A 16,072-nucleotide genomic window follows, 5' to 3' on the forward strand; every position below is an offset into this window, starting at 1 on the left:
TTTCTCCTCAAGACTGATTCTCTGTGTGTTCTCAAAGGAGGAGTGTTATGGATGGTGTCTCCATGTCACCCACGTGGAGGCCAGGGTGGACCCCTGATGGCAGTCAGTATGACCAAAGATGAGGGATTGTTTCAGGGAGTCCTTGTATCTCCTCTCTGGGTCTCCTCTCTTGTGGTAGCCGGTGGCAGGTTCATCACAGAGCACAATCTTAGGGAGGAGGTAATCCTCCATCCAGGGGACATGCCCTGCCCAGCACAGCTCCTCAGTAGCATGGCCTCAGTACTGGTGACCCCAGCCTGTTCAAAGACAGTTTTAAATCATGAAGCCAACTCCTGAGAAGTGTCTTTCAGTTTTGGGTTTGCCTGACCAATAGAGTGTGTAGCCAGCACCAGGTTTTTTAAGACTGCTTTCCTCATGAAGATGAACTTCACTGAGAGGAGCAATGTCAAAGTTAAGTCGTGACAGTTCATGGGCAATTAGAACAGAACGATGCTCAGAACGCCCACTGTCCACTGTATCAAGCATGGTTCTGGTGTTCCAACATGCAAGTGTTAATCTGAACACACCTTTAGAAGCAGGTGTATGCCTTTGTTTCTTTGTCTTTGTTGGACTGCATCAGAAGATGCCTGTTGACCGCAGGTAGCCAACCGGGGGCCGGGGGTGGAGGTGAGCTTTGGTCTGACCACCTTTTCTAGGCCCCTCTCCACGTGGAGCAAGCAGTGCTCTCCTTGAAAAAGGCTGCTGGGTCACTCAGGATGCTGCCCAACAACACTGTCATCTCCTGGGCCTGCATGCAGGGTTGGGCCTGTGGCTTCCAGTGCACCTTTCCCCTGACGTTTTGACCCTCACCTGTTGCTGCAGGGGCTGTGCAGGTGGGGGTTCACCCTTTGAGCCTGCTCTGTGGCTTTTTTAGGTGAGGCACAGCATGCATCGAGCTGGCCCCACCCTTACTCCTAAGGTTCATCTGCCAGGGCCCAGCAAGCTTGGACAGTGAGAGTGAAGTCCTCAGGACATAGGTTTAGTTAGAGTATCCTTCTCTTAGATGGATGGCCTTACAGGGCTAAACAAGCTCCATCTACACAGGTTTGGAATGAGAGTTGTCCTTCTCCTAGGATGGCTGCCTTATGGCTAGTGAGCCCATCCTGCCCATGGACACACTTTGTCTGACCCTTCAGTTGTGACTTGTCTGGCATGGAAGACCCTATTGGAGGCATCTGCCACTGCCAGCATAGCTCCCAATGTCACAAGGGCACAAAAGCTCCTCCCCCATGACAAGGGGGTGCCCATGGAGGAGAAAAAGCTTTTTTAAGGAAGGTTTTATTGACACCTGCAGCCTCCCTCCAAACAGCTGGAAAAGACAAGAGGAAACTAATGAACAGAGACTGACTCCCTGAACTGATTAATTGATGCACCAAATTATTCACCACTACCTTCAACACAGAGAACAGCCCCAACAGTGCAGTAGATGGTCGATTGCTTTTTGCTTTCTGCCCTTTCCATCATCTGTGCTTTGTTATCAGAGTCGTCACCTACTTCAAATCCTGGACACGAGGCTACTCAACAGTGACATTTGAGTTAAATCTGTTAGCTGCATACTGTCACATATCCATCTTCCTGGACCATTTACCATAACTTTTTTTGAAATCACAACACAATAGTTCCTACTAGCATGAAAATTAGGTCAAGCAATCTACCTACAGTATGCTGCCTCTTCTTTTTGTAGTCCACTACTAGTACATCTCTGTGCTTCTCAGCATGGAAAGGAGAATGTGTTTAATGTGATAAAAGGAATAAACTAATTGCTTCATTCTCTTTTTATTTGTTATTGGTTTATGGGGTTTTTTTGTTTGTTTGTTTGCTTTGTTTTGTTTCTTAGGAGAGCTTTTATAGTGAGAATGACTTTTGAAAGAAATACTTTTCAAATATGAATTTGACAAAACTTGTTATCTTTCTGCTGCAGGGGAAACACCCAGCCATGGACTTGACACCAAGAGCCCCATCTCCTGAGTATGCTTCAGCTGAGATGCAGTTAGCTCTTCTGTCTCTAGTGCAACTCTTCAAGGCCACAAAGAGAAGGAGTGTGTCTCCATCAGGATCACTGGTAATAGGAGAATGAAGAGTGAGGTTGTAGCATGGACTTTTGGTGGAACAAGAGCAGGCAGTTTGTAGAGTACAGAAGAAAGAAGATGACATTGGTGCACTTCCCCTTGAGATCTCCAACACTGAGCTGGATGACGATTTCTAACCTCTGAATTCTCATTCCTGGCTAAACATATTCTTGGATGTTTTAAATACACAGATCAAAGTTTTGAATTCTAAAGATGCCTGACTGACTAGAAATGGAAATGTGTCCAGGGGAAGGTTTCTCTTAAATCTTTCGGTTTGGATTAGTTACTAAGGAAGGTGTAATTTGTTTGCATGTCATGTAGTTGGTTTCTGCTACTGTGAAACCAGTGTACTACTGGCAACAAATGCTCTCATGGGGGTTTTTGTATTATTTTATCTTCCAGAAATATTTTCCTTGCAAACTATCTTTCATCATAGGATGCAGATCTTTGGAACATTGGATCTATTTGTGTCAGATTGTACTGAAAATTATTATAACTACAGAATCACTTAAAGGAGATACTGTAAATCAAAGAAAAAAAAAACCTGCTGCAGCTATAGAAAGTCCCTAGTGGTACAATTTTCCATACACTAGTGGTACATTATAAATCAATACAGAGGCAATTTCTTAAAATAAGCATATGCTACCCCTAATTTCTTGTATCAAGTCACACAATATTTTCAGTTTAACTTGTTGCCTAACTACTAGCACACCTGGGTAATACTGTTCCCAGGCAACAGGGTATAAGCACAACAAGAATAAAGCAATGGAAAATTCAATGCGGTGTTTTAGTAGAAGCCTTCTGAGAAAGAGAGGGAAAGTGGGAATATAAAGCATTCAAACCACAGAACTCAAAGTAGTAATAGAACTTAGTTCTGAGGAGTGCAAACCTTCAAGAAAAGATCAAAGAAAATAAAACCAATTATGAGAACATTATAGACAAAAATAGATAACAGAGCATCTGTTTTCATGAAGATAGGTAAATACATAGAAGGGAGACAAATTGTCATCTTAGAAACCTACCAAGATTAGGAGTACAAAACTGTTTACTCAGGAGTATCTGTGAACTCTTTTCTGTGGGCTCCCAGAGCTGCCTGGACAATTCCTATGGTTCAGAGCTGCTGAGCAGCACCAGGACTGTGGGCTGAGGAGCCCTCTGAGGCCCCAGAGGATTTTGGCCACTAATAGACAATCTGAAATCTGTGCATGTCCAAGGAGACCCAGAGACTAAGTAGGCTGAACTTCTTACCCGCTCCAGCCTTTGCGATTTGGGGAAAACTTGAAGCATAGTTTCCAAATAAGCAGCAAAGTCATGGAAGATGGTATTCCTGTGCTAAGCACAATCTGGCACACAGAAAGAGGCCGGGGTTTAAAAGCCCCATAGTTAGGCTTGGATTAGGCAGATATCCTAAAGCAGCTGCAAGGGGAGAGCAAGCGGTGAAGAAAGAGAAAAAACCAAAAAAAAAGTCCTCTCACCACATATTTTCTTCTGTCTGTGTCTCCCTAGCTTTGTGAAAGCTATTTTTAGGAATCTTACAGTGTGATGAAAACATGTAAAGGCTGAGATCCCAAGAAGAGTCAGTATCACTGCTAAGCACAAAACCCACACTTCAATGTAGAGTTAATACTTTCACATTCTATTCAAAGACAGAAAATTGGCATGCGGAGCCTGTTCTGCCATCCTTAGTTCTGCAGCTTTCATTATATGGATATTTACACAAATGTGTGATGTTGTTTAGAGACCATATCTCTGTGTTGTTCAGTTTGGAAAGCCCAAACCACCATTTATTTCAATAGTGGCTGCACCATAGTCATAGGTCCAAGTAACATCAAAAAATATTCTGCTCCTTCTTAATGTTGGTGGTGATTTCTACCAAGCAAGTTGCAGAGATGGGTGTTATCTACTCATAGTGCAGCCTGCTGGGATGCAGTACTTTAGGAGGGGGACAAGCTGTGGGGCAGCTCTACAATGTTCCATCTGGAGGCCTCATGGGAGCCATGAGTGACACTGTAGAAAGGTCTGTGTCACCTTGCGTGGGTGTGAGGTGTGGGGATGGAGAGAACAAGAAGAGTCAGGGGCAAGACTACTTAAATGAAATAGGGTGAGGTTGCTGTGTTGAGGGAGCAGGACAGTACCTGTGATCTCCATGAGAGTGTGGCAAAGCAGGGTAGTTGATGGGGAAAAGGAGCAAAATATAAGGAAACTGGTAAAACTGGTATGGTAGTTTAACTGAAACAGGATCAGCACAGCAAAAGACTGTATTCTTCTAGCTGCAAATGGAAGGGGAAGAGGAGGGGAGCACCAGCTTAAAGGTCTTCAGAGCCATGAAGAGAAACAGAGTTGATTCCTGAGGTAAAGTTGTTATTAATCACTGAGTGCATCACCAGAACATTGTAAAAGAACTAATGCTTATTATGTTGGCACGTCATGATACTGGAATAAAAGTGGACTCCTTGTACTTTTAAACTAAGTATTTAAATATCTTTCATTTTCTATTCTTATTATTTTGGTGCACAGTGATATAAACATCTGAATTTGCAAAGGAAAATTTGTCCCCTTGAGTCCAGATTCTGTGTTATTTCTCCTAACAGTGGTAATAACATTGAGCAATACGAGTTGCTAGCACTAAAAAAACATACTTATTGTAAAAAGCATTTAATTACCAAATGAAAAAATACAAAACAGTCTAAGACTAATTACCTTACTGCTAATCTTGGTAAGGTGTGACTTGTATTTTGTAAGGAATTTCTGTAGGGTACTTACCGGAAGACTCAAAAATTCGTTAAAGTAGTCCAAAAACAAGTTATCTGTGGCTAAGTATTCTTCCTACAGAGAGACAAAACCACAAATCAGGGCTTGCACTGATCAGCACTAACATGGTTTGGATGCACTGGTGCATCAAACAATCACTTTTCCACTAGGTACAGCATGCAAACTTTTTGCAAAATGTTATTTCCCCCATTTGGGAAAATAATCATTGCTTCATTGTTATATTCTAGCCTTTGCACATCACTGAGGTCCTTAGCAATTTAAAAAACACTCATGAAGGTAAATTTTTTGCCAAGAAATTTACAGATAAAACCTCCATAAACCAAACAGATTCTAAATGCTGGAAATCTGCATGTTTACTTTTGAAAAAAAAACGTGCCTAAGCTAACAGCATAGAAATTCCCCACATCGGACTTTTCTCTCTTGCATCTGGGGAGGAAGGGAGTGTAAAAGTTCACCAGAACCTGCTTCTGCTCCCACACTGCAGCTTAGGGATGTTTCAGAGGATGTTTGGGGAATAAAAGGGAGTTCACCGATCTATAATTTGGCTCACCAAGCAAGCAGTCTATGCCATAATTGGAATCTGACAGAGCTGGGAGGCTTTCTGTTGACCTCATCAGAAGTGAAGACTGCATCTGCAGGTGTTTTTGTGCCCTTTCTGACCCCTGCACTTTAAATCCTGTTAACAAGACTCAAAAACTGTAGAATAGAAATTAATTTATTTTGCTATTGTCATTTCAATAAATACAGATCCCAGTCTTATTCCTGCTGAACTCAATACCAGCACCACCACCCCCATTTCAAGTCAACAAAAGGTAAAAGCAGAACATGATTACATCTGCCTTCAGAAATCTGTCTTCAGTATAATGAAGAGTTCTGAAAAAAATTTTATGGTTCCACTTTCTTGAATATTCTACTATTTCTGCCTTACAACACAATGAGAATGCACCTAAATCAAATGTATTTGCTGACTATCAGCAAAGGCCTTGTGACATAAAACTTTTTTTCTCTTTCTGATGTCCATTGCACTGAATGCACAAGTGCAGAATAGTGTTAAAGAGAGGTTATGCAAAGTCTACATGGCATCACTTGTAGGCAGGCAGTACCTTGATTCAAATTCTACAGGACCTAAACTAACTAAAGACAGCTTGTACTTAGGTAAAGAAGATTTCTTGAGCTAATATGAACTCAGGAAGGCCCTTGTGTGCTGCATGACAAGTCAGAACCAGACCTGATGGTGTTTGTCCAGCCTTAGTCTGCCAACATTTATTCCTTAGTGCTTATGGTTGCTGCTCTGCCTGACACCGGGCAGGCGAGTTAGCTCATGCTGATTCCTGGAAAATACTGACAACACTAAAAGCCAGGTTTTCTGCATTACAGAGGTCGTGCCTTTTTTGGATCACAGGCCCACAGTCCAATGCACTTGCATTGCACAATGGACCTGGAGATGTTAGGGCACTGAATAAATAGGAGAATTCACCAAAGTGTCTGACCTGAAGTATTTTGAAGTAAATAGAAAATCCTCTCACTACTGTCACTAAGCAAACAATCAGATCCAGAAATCTCAATTCAGCAAGTTTTAACACAATTTAAAAAAAAATAATCAGAAACTGCAGTATGCCTCACACTTGGCTTGACTAATGCACACTTAGATTTGACACTGATAAGGAGGATGAATCTGAAGACAGTGAGATATGATAATGTCCCATGTAAATATTGTTTCAAAGGACTCAAAACAGTTATTATTGGCTGAAGTATAAGCTCCTTAGGAATATGCAGGTAACATATGCTTTTGATTTGCCAAGGATATAATTCTCTGTAGTCCCATATAATAGCAAGAAATGTAAACAGAGTTGTTGATTAATCAATAAAATCTTTATGATCTTATTAATGCTAGCTTTGCTACTTACTGATCTTACTGCATCTATACAAAATATACTTTCTTCTTGGTTTTGGAGGGGTTTTAGTGATCAGCCTTGTTTTAATTTGAAAGCATAGTTGTACTCTCAGATTTTCACATTATAGATTATGGAGTTACACAAGCAACACTTTAGATAAAATTTTGTGTCAGGAAGCATTTTGTGTCATTTCTTCCTATGCTGGCATCTTTCCTGCCTCATAGTACAAATTATGACTAGAGAAAGCTGTTTTACAATTGCAACAAGAAGTCAAGGTGTGCTAAAATTCCTCCAAACCTATAGTTTTGCTTTCATGCAATTTGTGTGCAAATAGGAGTAACCTGAGCCTGATTTCTGTGACTCTTTTATCATTGAAAAGAATTTTAAAATCATTTTGGCAATGGCACGCAATAATTTGTTAAATATTTTGTTGAATCAGATGAAGTTACTTTCTACCTATAGGATTTGATAGCTTTCTCTGTTACTGCCATAATGAAAAAGTATAGAAACACAGAAACATTATTGATCACCAAAGGAGAAGCTGAATGTGGGTGAACGTTACACCATCTTGAAAAGTTTGCATTTCACATTGCAAACCCACTAAAATGATAAATAACTGCAACCTTGAAGAATATAAAATTAATGGCATTGTGAAATTACAAAAGTGAAAGATAATGTAAAACCCTAATCCTGCACTGAACTCTGACAACTTCGTGTCCTTGTGTGAAGTTCACCTGGAGCCAGACGTGTCTAGGCACAGTAAGTAGCTGGCAGAATCAAGGGTTAATGCAATGAAAACATGCAGCTGAGACATGTTCTCATGTACGTGTTTACTTATGAGAAATATCTATTATGTATATTACTTATCTTTACCTGAATTCCTTGTGATTCCGTTTATGACAAACAATATAAATAAAAAGATTTCTGGAAGTTCCCAAAAGAACTGCAATATTTTTGTACTATAAAATACACAGTTAATAATGCATCCAAAATGGAGAAGAGGCAAACATTACCTAAGATTCAAGATCTAAGTTGTCATTTCACATGAGGTAACAGACAAGAATATCTGCCTTTCAAATGAGGAGAGAAACATCAGGGAAATCCTATAATGAGACATGAGCAAAGGGCAGGAAAGATAAAGTAAGGATATTGTTAAACTTCTCACAGTGAACCTTCCAGTTAATTGTTTCCTTCCTTCATCCTCTTTCATTTTTCTTTCCTTACTCACCATAGTTTCACATTACTTTATTTTTTATTTTCAAACTAAGTGAGTTTTTGTCTGAATACATTGTAAAAAATTACTCAATACTCCATACTCTCACAGAGGACATAAATGAGGAACCAAATAACAGTTTTCCAAAACTTTTTTTACTTGTTTGGCTCTACAGTTGACAACATGAACGATCCAGCCTTATAAAGTATACTTACAAACACTTCTTCTGTTACACATGGAGGTTCTGAAACACAAAAATGAAATATCATACAGAATCCAAGCAATACAATCATGCTTGTTCAACTATGATTACTGAACAGAAACAAAAAGTAGTGAGGCATGAAAACCTTCATGGATATTCTGAAATAAAATAACACAGCCAGAGGAAAAAAAATAAACGCTTTGAACATGCAGTAATGTTGACCCATGCATAAAAAGGCTGAACATCACAAGAAGGGTTTAAATATAATTAAAGTATTATTTAACTAGTGTATTTCTCATACATATCCATAACTTCTCATCAGTTTTCTTCTGCAAAATTGATTACTGCTTGCTGGTTTTAATGAAAACATAACTTGTATGAGACTCTGGGAGCCTTGAACAGCAGATATTATGAATCATATGATAAAATTCCAAAAAAAATTGTAATTGTGGGTGTTCCCAGATACACAAAACTCACTCATTCCAGCAGAACTTTCTGTCTTTTGTGATGCCATTTGAAGGGAGTAAAGTTCTCTCTTCAGACTGATGAATTTTGCTTGCCAAGCTTAAAGGTAGCAGCTCAAAATCTCCCTCTGATATCACCACCTCTGTACCCAAGACAATCACCCCAGAGCCAGCCCCCTTTGTCACCAAGTTAGCCCATCACCTGGCCTGAAAGCAACACATACCAGTGGTAAGCCTCTTCGACTGCATCCTGCATGAAGGCTGGCACCCACACCTGCATGTTTACAATCTCATTTACAAAGGTAAAATCCTTGAGTTGCAGCCCAGAAACAGAAGCTGCAGAGCCCCTGGGCCTGGCTGGGGACTGCTGGTGTGCAGCTGGGCAGGCTTGGTCTGCTCTGTAGCTCCCTGCAAGCAGGGTTGCTATGGCACTGCAAACAATGCAAACAAGAGCAGTAAGTAAAAGCTTCGACTGCTGCTGCAAAGCTTCCTGAAGCAGATTCAGGTATCTGACACAGATGATACGGTCCCCAAAGGGATACTTGTGAATTAGGAATTTGAAGACGCTTGCAGCAAGACATGAAATGAAACTTTTCTTTCTCAACAGACCTAGGCAGTTCTTCATCCGAAGTTGTATTCTGTCTTCTTCTATATTAACAAGACCCTTCAGCCATGCGGAATTTTGTTTTTAAAAAATCTCACACCATGTGACTAATAACCAGCAGGTTAACATCATGTATCGAATAATTTTGCATCTATAAGTGGGCTGTAAGACTTGATCCCAAGTAACAAAGTCATTCTTATCTATGGAGAAGAACTTTCATTGCAGTCAAGTAAAAAAAGGTGAGAAGCTTTGTATTGCTAAGGCTGAGATGAAACACTGGCTGTTTCCTGACAAGCACAATTGGCCCTACTGTAATGTGCCAGAAACACAACCTGCAGCCTTGGCAGCAGACTTTCTCCCTTCCTTCTGCTGAAAGGGTCCAGACCCAGCAGAAATCCAAAGGCAGATGCATTTTCACTTGTTCAGGGAGTTTATAAATGGTGTAGGTGGAGGAAGAAAAGACATCAAGAGACAAGACTTTTCTCTCAAAATGTTAGTTTCTTCTTTGCTCAGCAGGGTATCCAGTGATATATGAGAAAGTTACAGTTCTAGTATGGTCAGCAAAAAGTGTGCAAAAAGAAGGAATTCATGCTCCTCCATGGAGTTCTCAGTGGACTTCAAGTGTTCCACAGCTGGGGTCTGAAAACACTCCACTGATTATGTGTATCGTTCTAGAACTGGTTAAATTCTTCAGGCACCTTCAGGATTTTTAGTCACTCAAAGATTCTGCTGCTGCTTATTTCCAGAGCATCACTGATTTCAGTAGCTTGACTTCCAGTGGGATCAGTTGTAGAAGATGTCCTGTATGAGAGTTACATGCGGGGCTCCTTGGAGCAGATTAATCCACCAGCTGTGCTCAGGAGGTGCATAAAATGCACCTTCCCATTCCCAATAGACTCTATCCTTTGTTCTGTATTCCACAGAACAGTATAGTATCTCCAGTTGTGCTTTTCAGCTCTTAAGAATTTTTTTAATTTAATTCATACATTATTTTGGTCAAATCCATGACCACCTAAAATCTGGAAACATGTACATGCTCAGGGACTACAGCTTGAAGGCCAGGAATTGATCACTGTCAAAATGAACAAGCAATAAATCAAATATCATAGAGGGTGATATTTTCTACCCAATACTCCAGGGATGCATTCCCACTCCTGGGGGTGCCTGTCCAAATACCACAATCACTGCTTTAATTACTAGATACTAAAATAATACCTCTTCTGATTAGCTTATAATAGAATGACTTGGGTTAGAAGGGTCATTTAGTTCCAATCCCTCTGCCATGGGCAGGGGCACCTTCCACTAGGCCTGACAGCATTACACCACATTCTTGGTGAAATCATAGAATCATAGAATTGGCTGGGTTGGAAGGGACCTCAGAGATCATCAAGTCCAACCCTTGAACTACTGTTGCGGTTGCTAGACCATGGCACTGAGTGCCACATCCAGTCTCTTTTTAAATATCTCCAGGGATGGAGAATCCACTACTTCCGTCGGCAGCCCATTCCAATGCCTGATCACCCTCTCTGTAAAGAAATTCTTTCTAATATCTAACCTAAACCTCCCCTGGCACAACTTAAGACCATGCCCTCTTGTCTTGTTGAAAGTCGTCTAGGAAAAGAGATCAATCTCCACCTGGCTACACCCTCCTTTCAGGTGGCTGTAGAGAGTGATGAGGTCTCCCCTGAGCCGCCTCTTCTCCAGGCTGAACACCCCCAGCTCCCTCAGCCTCTCCTCATAGGGTCTGTAATGTTGCTAGCTGTCTGATTAGCTTTTAAAGGCTTTAAATAAAGTTCGATTTCCCTTTGCATAGTTTGGGTCTGAGAAAACATTAAGTGAATACAGAGGAATACCTGGAAAGTGAATCAGAATTTGGAAGCACCGCTTAGCAATTTGTGATATGTATTTGTACTCTTGCTACCTCACACATGCCAGTTACCTCCTTCATACCTTCAGTCATCTGATCCCTTCAGAAATTTAAATGTGACTTAAGAGAGAACTGCTTGACCTTTAAGAGAATATTAGACTATCTTTTCTAATTTTGGGAAGGAGCATTAAAACTTACCTGAAAAAAAAAAAAAACCATTCAACAAGATTGTGACAGTTTGAAGAACTGTGTTAGAAAGTAATTCTGTGAAGACAATGTAACTATCAGGAAAAAACTACTAGACCCATAGCTATCTAACCACACACAAGATAAAAAAATTTGACATGGTGCATAAGTTTACAGCAATACAGAGAGAGTTTAATGCTAGAAGCCCTACAGCAGTTAACATAGCACAGCTTTCACCTGAAACATAAGATACATATCACAAGAAACTGACATTTCTCAAAGAGATTTAACTATCAGGGGATGCATCAAAAATTTTGGCAGTACATACAAAAGACTGCATTGTCAATATCTGTTCTCTGTTTTTCATGTAGATAAACTGGAATCATGTTTTGCAATACATTTTGGCTGTGCTAACTTAAACTTTGCAAGTTTGCCACTCCTCCTTACTTTTAGTTGCGCAAGGAAATTTCATGAGGTTTTTTTTTTTCTCTGGGGTTACTTGTAGTTTGGTTTAAGTCATGTCAGTGACTTGATCTTGGCTTAACAGGTGTCAACTAAAGGGTCAACACAAGAGGCATATGAAAATGCTTCAGCAGATAGGAATAACATATGCCAATACTGCTAAACATTGCTCTAGAATTATGTCTTTTAACAGGATCATCTACCAGCAGTAGGAAGCAGATACGCAAAAAGAAACCCTAAATGTCTGCTTGTATTTCCAATCTTGCTCACATAATCAGTAGAGATCAATAGTCCCCAAACCAGGATTCTCCAGCTAAGAGCTAAGTTATTCATGTGGGTTATTACTGATGCATTGGGCCTGTGGATAGCAACATTGCCGTTTGAGACAGCACATTCCACTGACCACCAGTTCTCACTTCTTTTGTGTCACAAAGCCATGGTTGCTTGTGTGTCTGTATAATGCAGACCGGTAGACTGATCCAGCTAAAAAAAAAAAATCAGGAGGAAGAAAAACAAAATGAAAAAAATATGAGTACATCAGCCTCCAAAACACAGCAGTGTCAACAAAATAGGTGTTAGGAATGATTTAAGAATCCACAGCTAACAGGTACTCCTAAAGATTTCAGCAGTGCCTCAAAAAAGCATACAAAACTATAGACTTCTTATTTTGTAGGTGTTCTTCTTTCCTACCTCTTGCTCTCCTGGACTCCAGAAGTACCTAGTTAAAGAATAAAGAACACATCAAATTCCCAAATTCTCACCCAGTCTTCATTTAACAGAGTAAAATTTTGGAAACGTGGCAATTTTGATAGAGTTTTAAACATCTTATATGGGAATACTTAGCCCCTTCCCAATTTTCAGTTTTTAAAAAGTTAATGTTTTCCTTTTTCTTGCTCACTAAAGCCATCAGGACACCAATTAAGTATGAATAAAATGCACACATTAAGATATTTTGCCTGCCATAATTTTAAATCATGATAGACTAAGATACTCATAGATAATCTGTACTTTGTAAAACTACATTGGATTTTATTATCAAATACATTTTTCTGTAGTTTTGAAGTTCACAGCATCAGCTTCTGAAACTGCAACACTTCCATGAGGGAGCTACATTTTGTAGCCAACACCACCAGGCTGGCATGGTGGAATTATGGCCACGCTTGCTTTAAGAGATTCAGAACATTTTGCATTCATTGAACTAGTGTGTAAGGGTTAAAGCCAGAAGAAAAACAACTGAAGTTCCCTTCTGTAAGAAAAATCTTTGGTGCCCCCTTGTGATAAAATGTTTTTATTAACAGAATGTATGCATTTGAAGTCAAGGATTATTTTAAGTGAGGAAAACAGCTCAACCCCTAAAACAGTTTCACATTTACACTAGTTACGTGAGCAAAGCTCTTCAAGAATTAGCTTATTTTCTTGTTTTCCATACTGTGTTGTCTGCCATTGTCCCTGGACTACTCTATGACAATTATTTAAACCAAGGAAAAAGTCTAACACAGGAACTCAAACAGTGCATTAGTGAGCATTTCTGTTTGGAGCAGAAAACACGACCCATACTTCACCCTGTACAAAAGATCATATTCCCTTTTACTGTGTCCATTTGGGACACAGAATCCTGGAACTGTTTTTTTACAGAAACATTTCAGCAGCAAGGCTGGAGAATAACTACATCCCAGCAATAGTTTTTGTACACCACAGCAGAGTATACAAAGGGAAAAAGATAAAGGAAAATTGAATCTGAAATTCCAATATTTTGTGGGTATGCTTCTTTGTACAATTTTTTTCCAGTGATGGAAGAATGTTCTCAACACAACTAAAATTCATATTTAAAAGACAAAGACATTGCTACTGCCACAGTCTGTGTAACATTTCACATCTATGCAGCTCAGAAAGCAAACCATATCTTAGGATGCACCAAGAGGAAGGATACACCAAGAGGAGGGTGGCCAGCAGATTTTCCCCCTCTACTCTGCATTTGTGAGACTCCACCTCAAATACTGCATCCAGTTCTGGTGTCCTCCCCATAAGAAGGACATAGATGTGTTGGAAGGAGTCCAGAGGAGGGCCACAAAGATGATCCAGGGGCTGGAGCACCTCTGCTATGAGGAAAGGCTGAGGGAGCTGGGATTGTTCAGCCTGAAGAAGAGAAGGCTCCAGGGGAAACTTATAGCTGCCTTCCAGTGCCTGAAAGGGACCCTACAGGAAGGCTGCAGAGAAACTTTTCATAGGTGTGTCCACCAACAGGATGAGAAGAAATGGTTTTAAATTGAAGGAGAATAGGCTTAGACTGGATATTAGGAAGAAGTTCTTCAGTAAGAGGGTGGTGAGACTCTGATACAGATTGCCCAGAGAAGCTGTGGATGCTCCCTGCCTAGAGATGTTCAGTGTCGGGTTGAATGAGGCTTTGAGCACCCTTGTCTAGATGAGAGGCATCCCTGCTCATGGCAGGCAGGTTGGAGTAGATGATCAATAAGGTCTCTTACAACCTAAGCCATTCTATGGTTCTATCACATACTCTATCAGAATATGCACCAGGAAAAATGTGCTGAATTCATACCAGAGGAAAATCTCATTTTGTATCCCAATGGCCAACAGATAGTCCAGGTTCTGAGCTACTGAGTCCTGCCAGAACAAGGCATTTCCAGGAGATATTTTCTTCAGGTCCCAAATAATGTATTACACACAATTCTGTACTTAGGGAACGCTAATGTCAGCTCACTGAGCAAGAGATAGGAGACCTCCATTTAGACAACAGCAGGACTTAGGTTGGATATTAGAAAGAATTTCTTTACCTAGAGGGTGATCAGGCATTGGAATGGGCTGCCCAGGGAAGTAGTGGATTCTCCGTCCCTGGAGGTATTTAAAAAGAATTTGGATGTGGCACTCAGTGCCATGGTCTGGTAACTGCAACGGTAGTGGATCAAGGGTTGAACTTGATGATCTCTGAGGTCACTTCCAACGCAGTTGATTCTATGATACTATGACTTTATTATGATAATTAATGTTTTTGCTGAAGTGGAAGATCACTGCACAACTGCTTACTAATTCTGCAATAACCTTACAGCCCCAAATGATAATTTTTAGCAAGTGTTGCTATGTCAATATAGGGTACTATGACTTTGCAGCTGACTGTCCCTCTCTTGCCAGAAGTTACTATACTCCCACCACTTCAGGTGGTTCTAGTCATGACACAATGTCTAAGTTTAAACAGTTTAGGGGTTTCTCACTACAATTCGGGAATGAAAAGAAGAAACTGAAATGCAGGCACAGTTTCCACATCACATTTGCCAAAGATTGAAGGTGCCTACAGAACTAAGACACAACCACCCTTGCACAACTATTTTTAGAATTAGCTTTAAAATGCAGAGGAAGAAAAATCAGAGGGGCTTTTAACACATGAACTTAAGTCTCCAAGTCAGAGATCTTTTATATGAAGCTTCTAGTATTCAACACCAATGTTTGCGTTCATTCAGAAGGCCATGCTATCCAGATTTTTAGCTGAAGAGTTGTTTCTTTGCTACTCATCCATTAGTACACAGATTAATAAGGTCTTACTAGTATTTAGGCTTTTGACAAGTTCAGGCAGGTTCTAACACTGTACAGAGGCTTGCCAAAGTTAAGAGGAAAAAAAAGTCTTTTTGTAATGAGAATTTCAACTAATCAGAGTTCAAGAAGTCAGAAAACAAACACAAGCTTTGCTTTTAACTAAAAATAAACACATAATTCCCAAAAAGCAGCTGCCTTTTGTTGGGGTATCTGACAAGTGATAACAGAATCTACAGTTTTGCACCAAAAGAATCCTCTAAGTTTCACTACACACAAGGAATTTGCACTTATAAAAATTTAATATAATAACACCAAGTACTAAATTACCAGGAAACTGAAGTAGAAAAAGAAAAAAATCCTGAAACTTAGTAGTACAAAGCACAAGGTTATGCACTTACAGTTCAGGAAGAATTTATGAAAAAAAAATGTGTTTTTTTTCAAAATTTGTGATAGAAAAATGTAGGAGCACTAAACCAAGGGACTAAACTGCAAATGTGTAGAAGACATGGAAAAGAAATATTCATAGTAATATGCATTGGTCAAAGTATTCCTGGTAGAGAAAAGAAAGCTATAGTATCATGCAAGCTCTTCAGCAGGTTTTAGCTAGAATAGTGGTTGCTTATTTTCAAATAATAGATTCCAGTGGAAACAGTGAAGCATCTAAACAACCTAAGGAATGGAGGCTGTAGTTAAGAGATGAGACTAAGTTCAAAATTTGCCGATTTTTTCTTTTGAAATGAGGAGTGAGGGCAT

The 16,072-nt window shown here is 40.0% G+C and overlaps 1 protein-coding gene across 1 annotated transcript in view; it reads right to left on the minus strand.

Moving 5' to 3' along the window:
• The window catches only part of RGS22 (regulator of G protein signaling 22), a 65,142-nt gene extending 55,863 nt beyond the window's left edge, over positions 1-9,279 (minus strand). Inside the window, exons 1-2 of the mRNA XM_030444700.1 lie at positions 8,857-9,279; positions 4,872-4,934 (exon numbers count right to left, since the gene is read on the minus strand). Coding sequence (XP_030300560.1) covers positions 4,872-4,934; positions 8,857-9,279 — 486 coding nt within the window. The remainder of the gene's footprint in view (positions 1-4,871; positions 4,935-8,856) is intronic.
• Between the last annotated feature and the right edge of the window lie 6,793 nt (positions 9,280-16,072).

Source organism: Calypte anna, chromosome 2 (assembly GCF_003957555.1).
Source record: "Calypte anna isolate BGI_N300 chromosome 2, bCalAnn1_v1.p, whole genome shotgun sequence".
Lineage (NCBI taxonomy): Eukaryota > Metazoa > Chordata > Aves > Apodiformes > Trochilidae > Calypte > Calypte anna.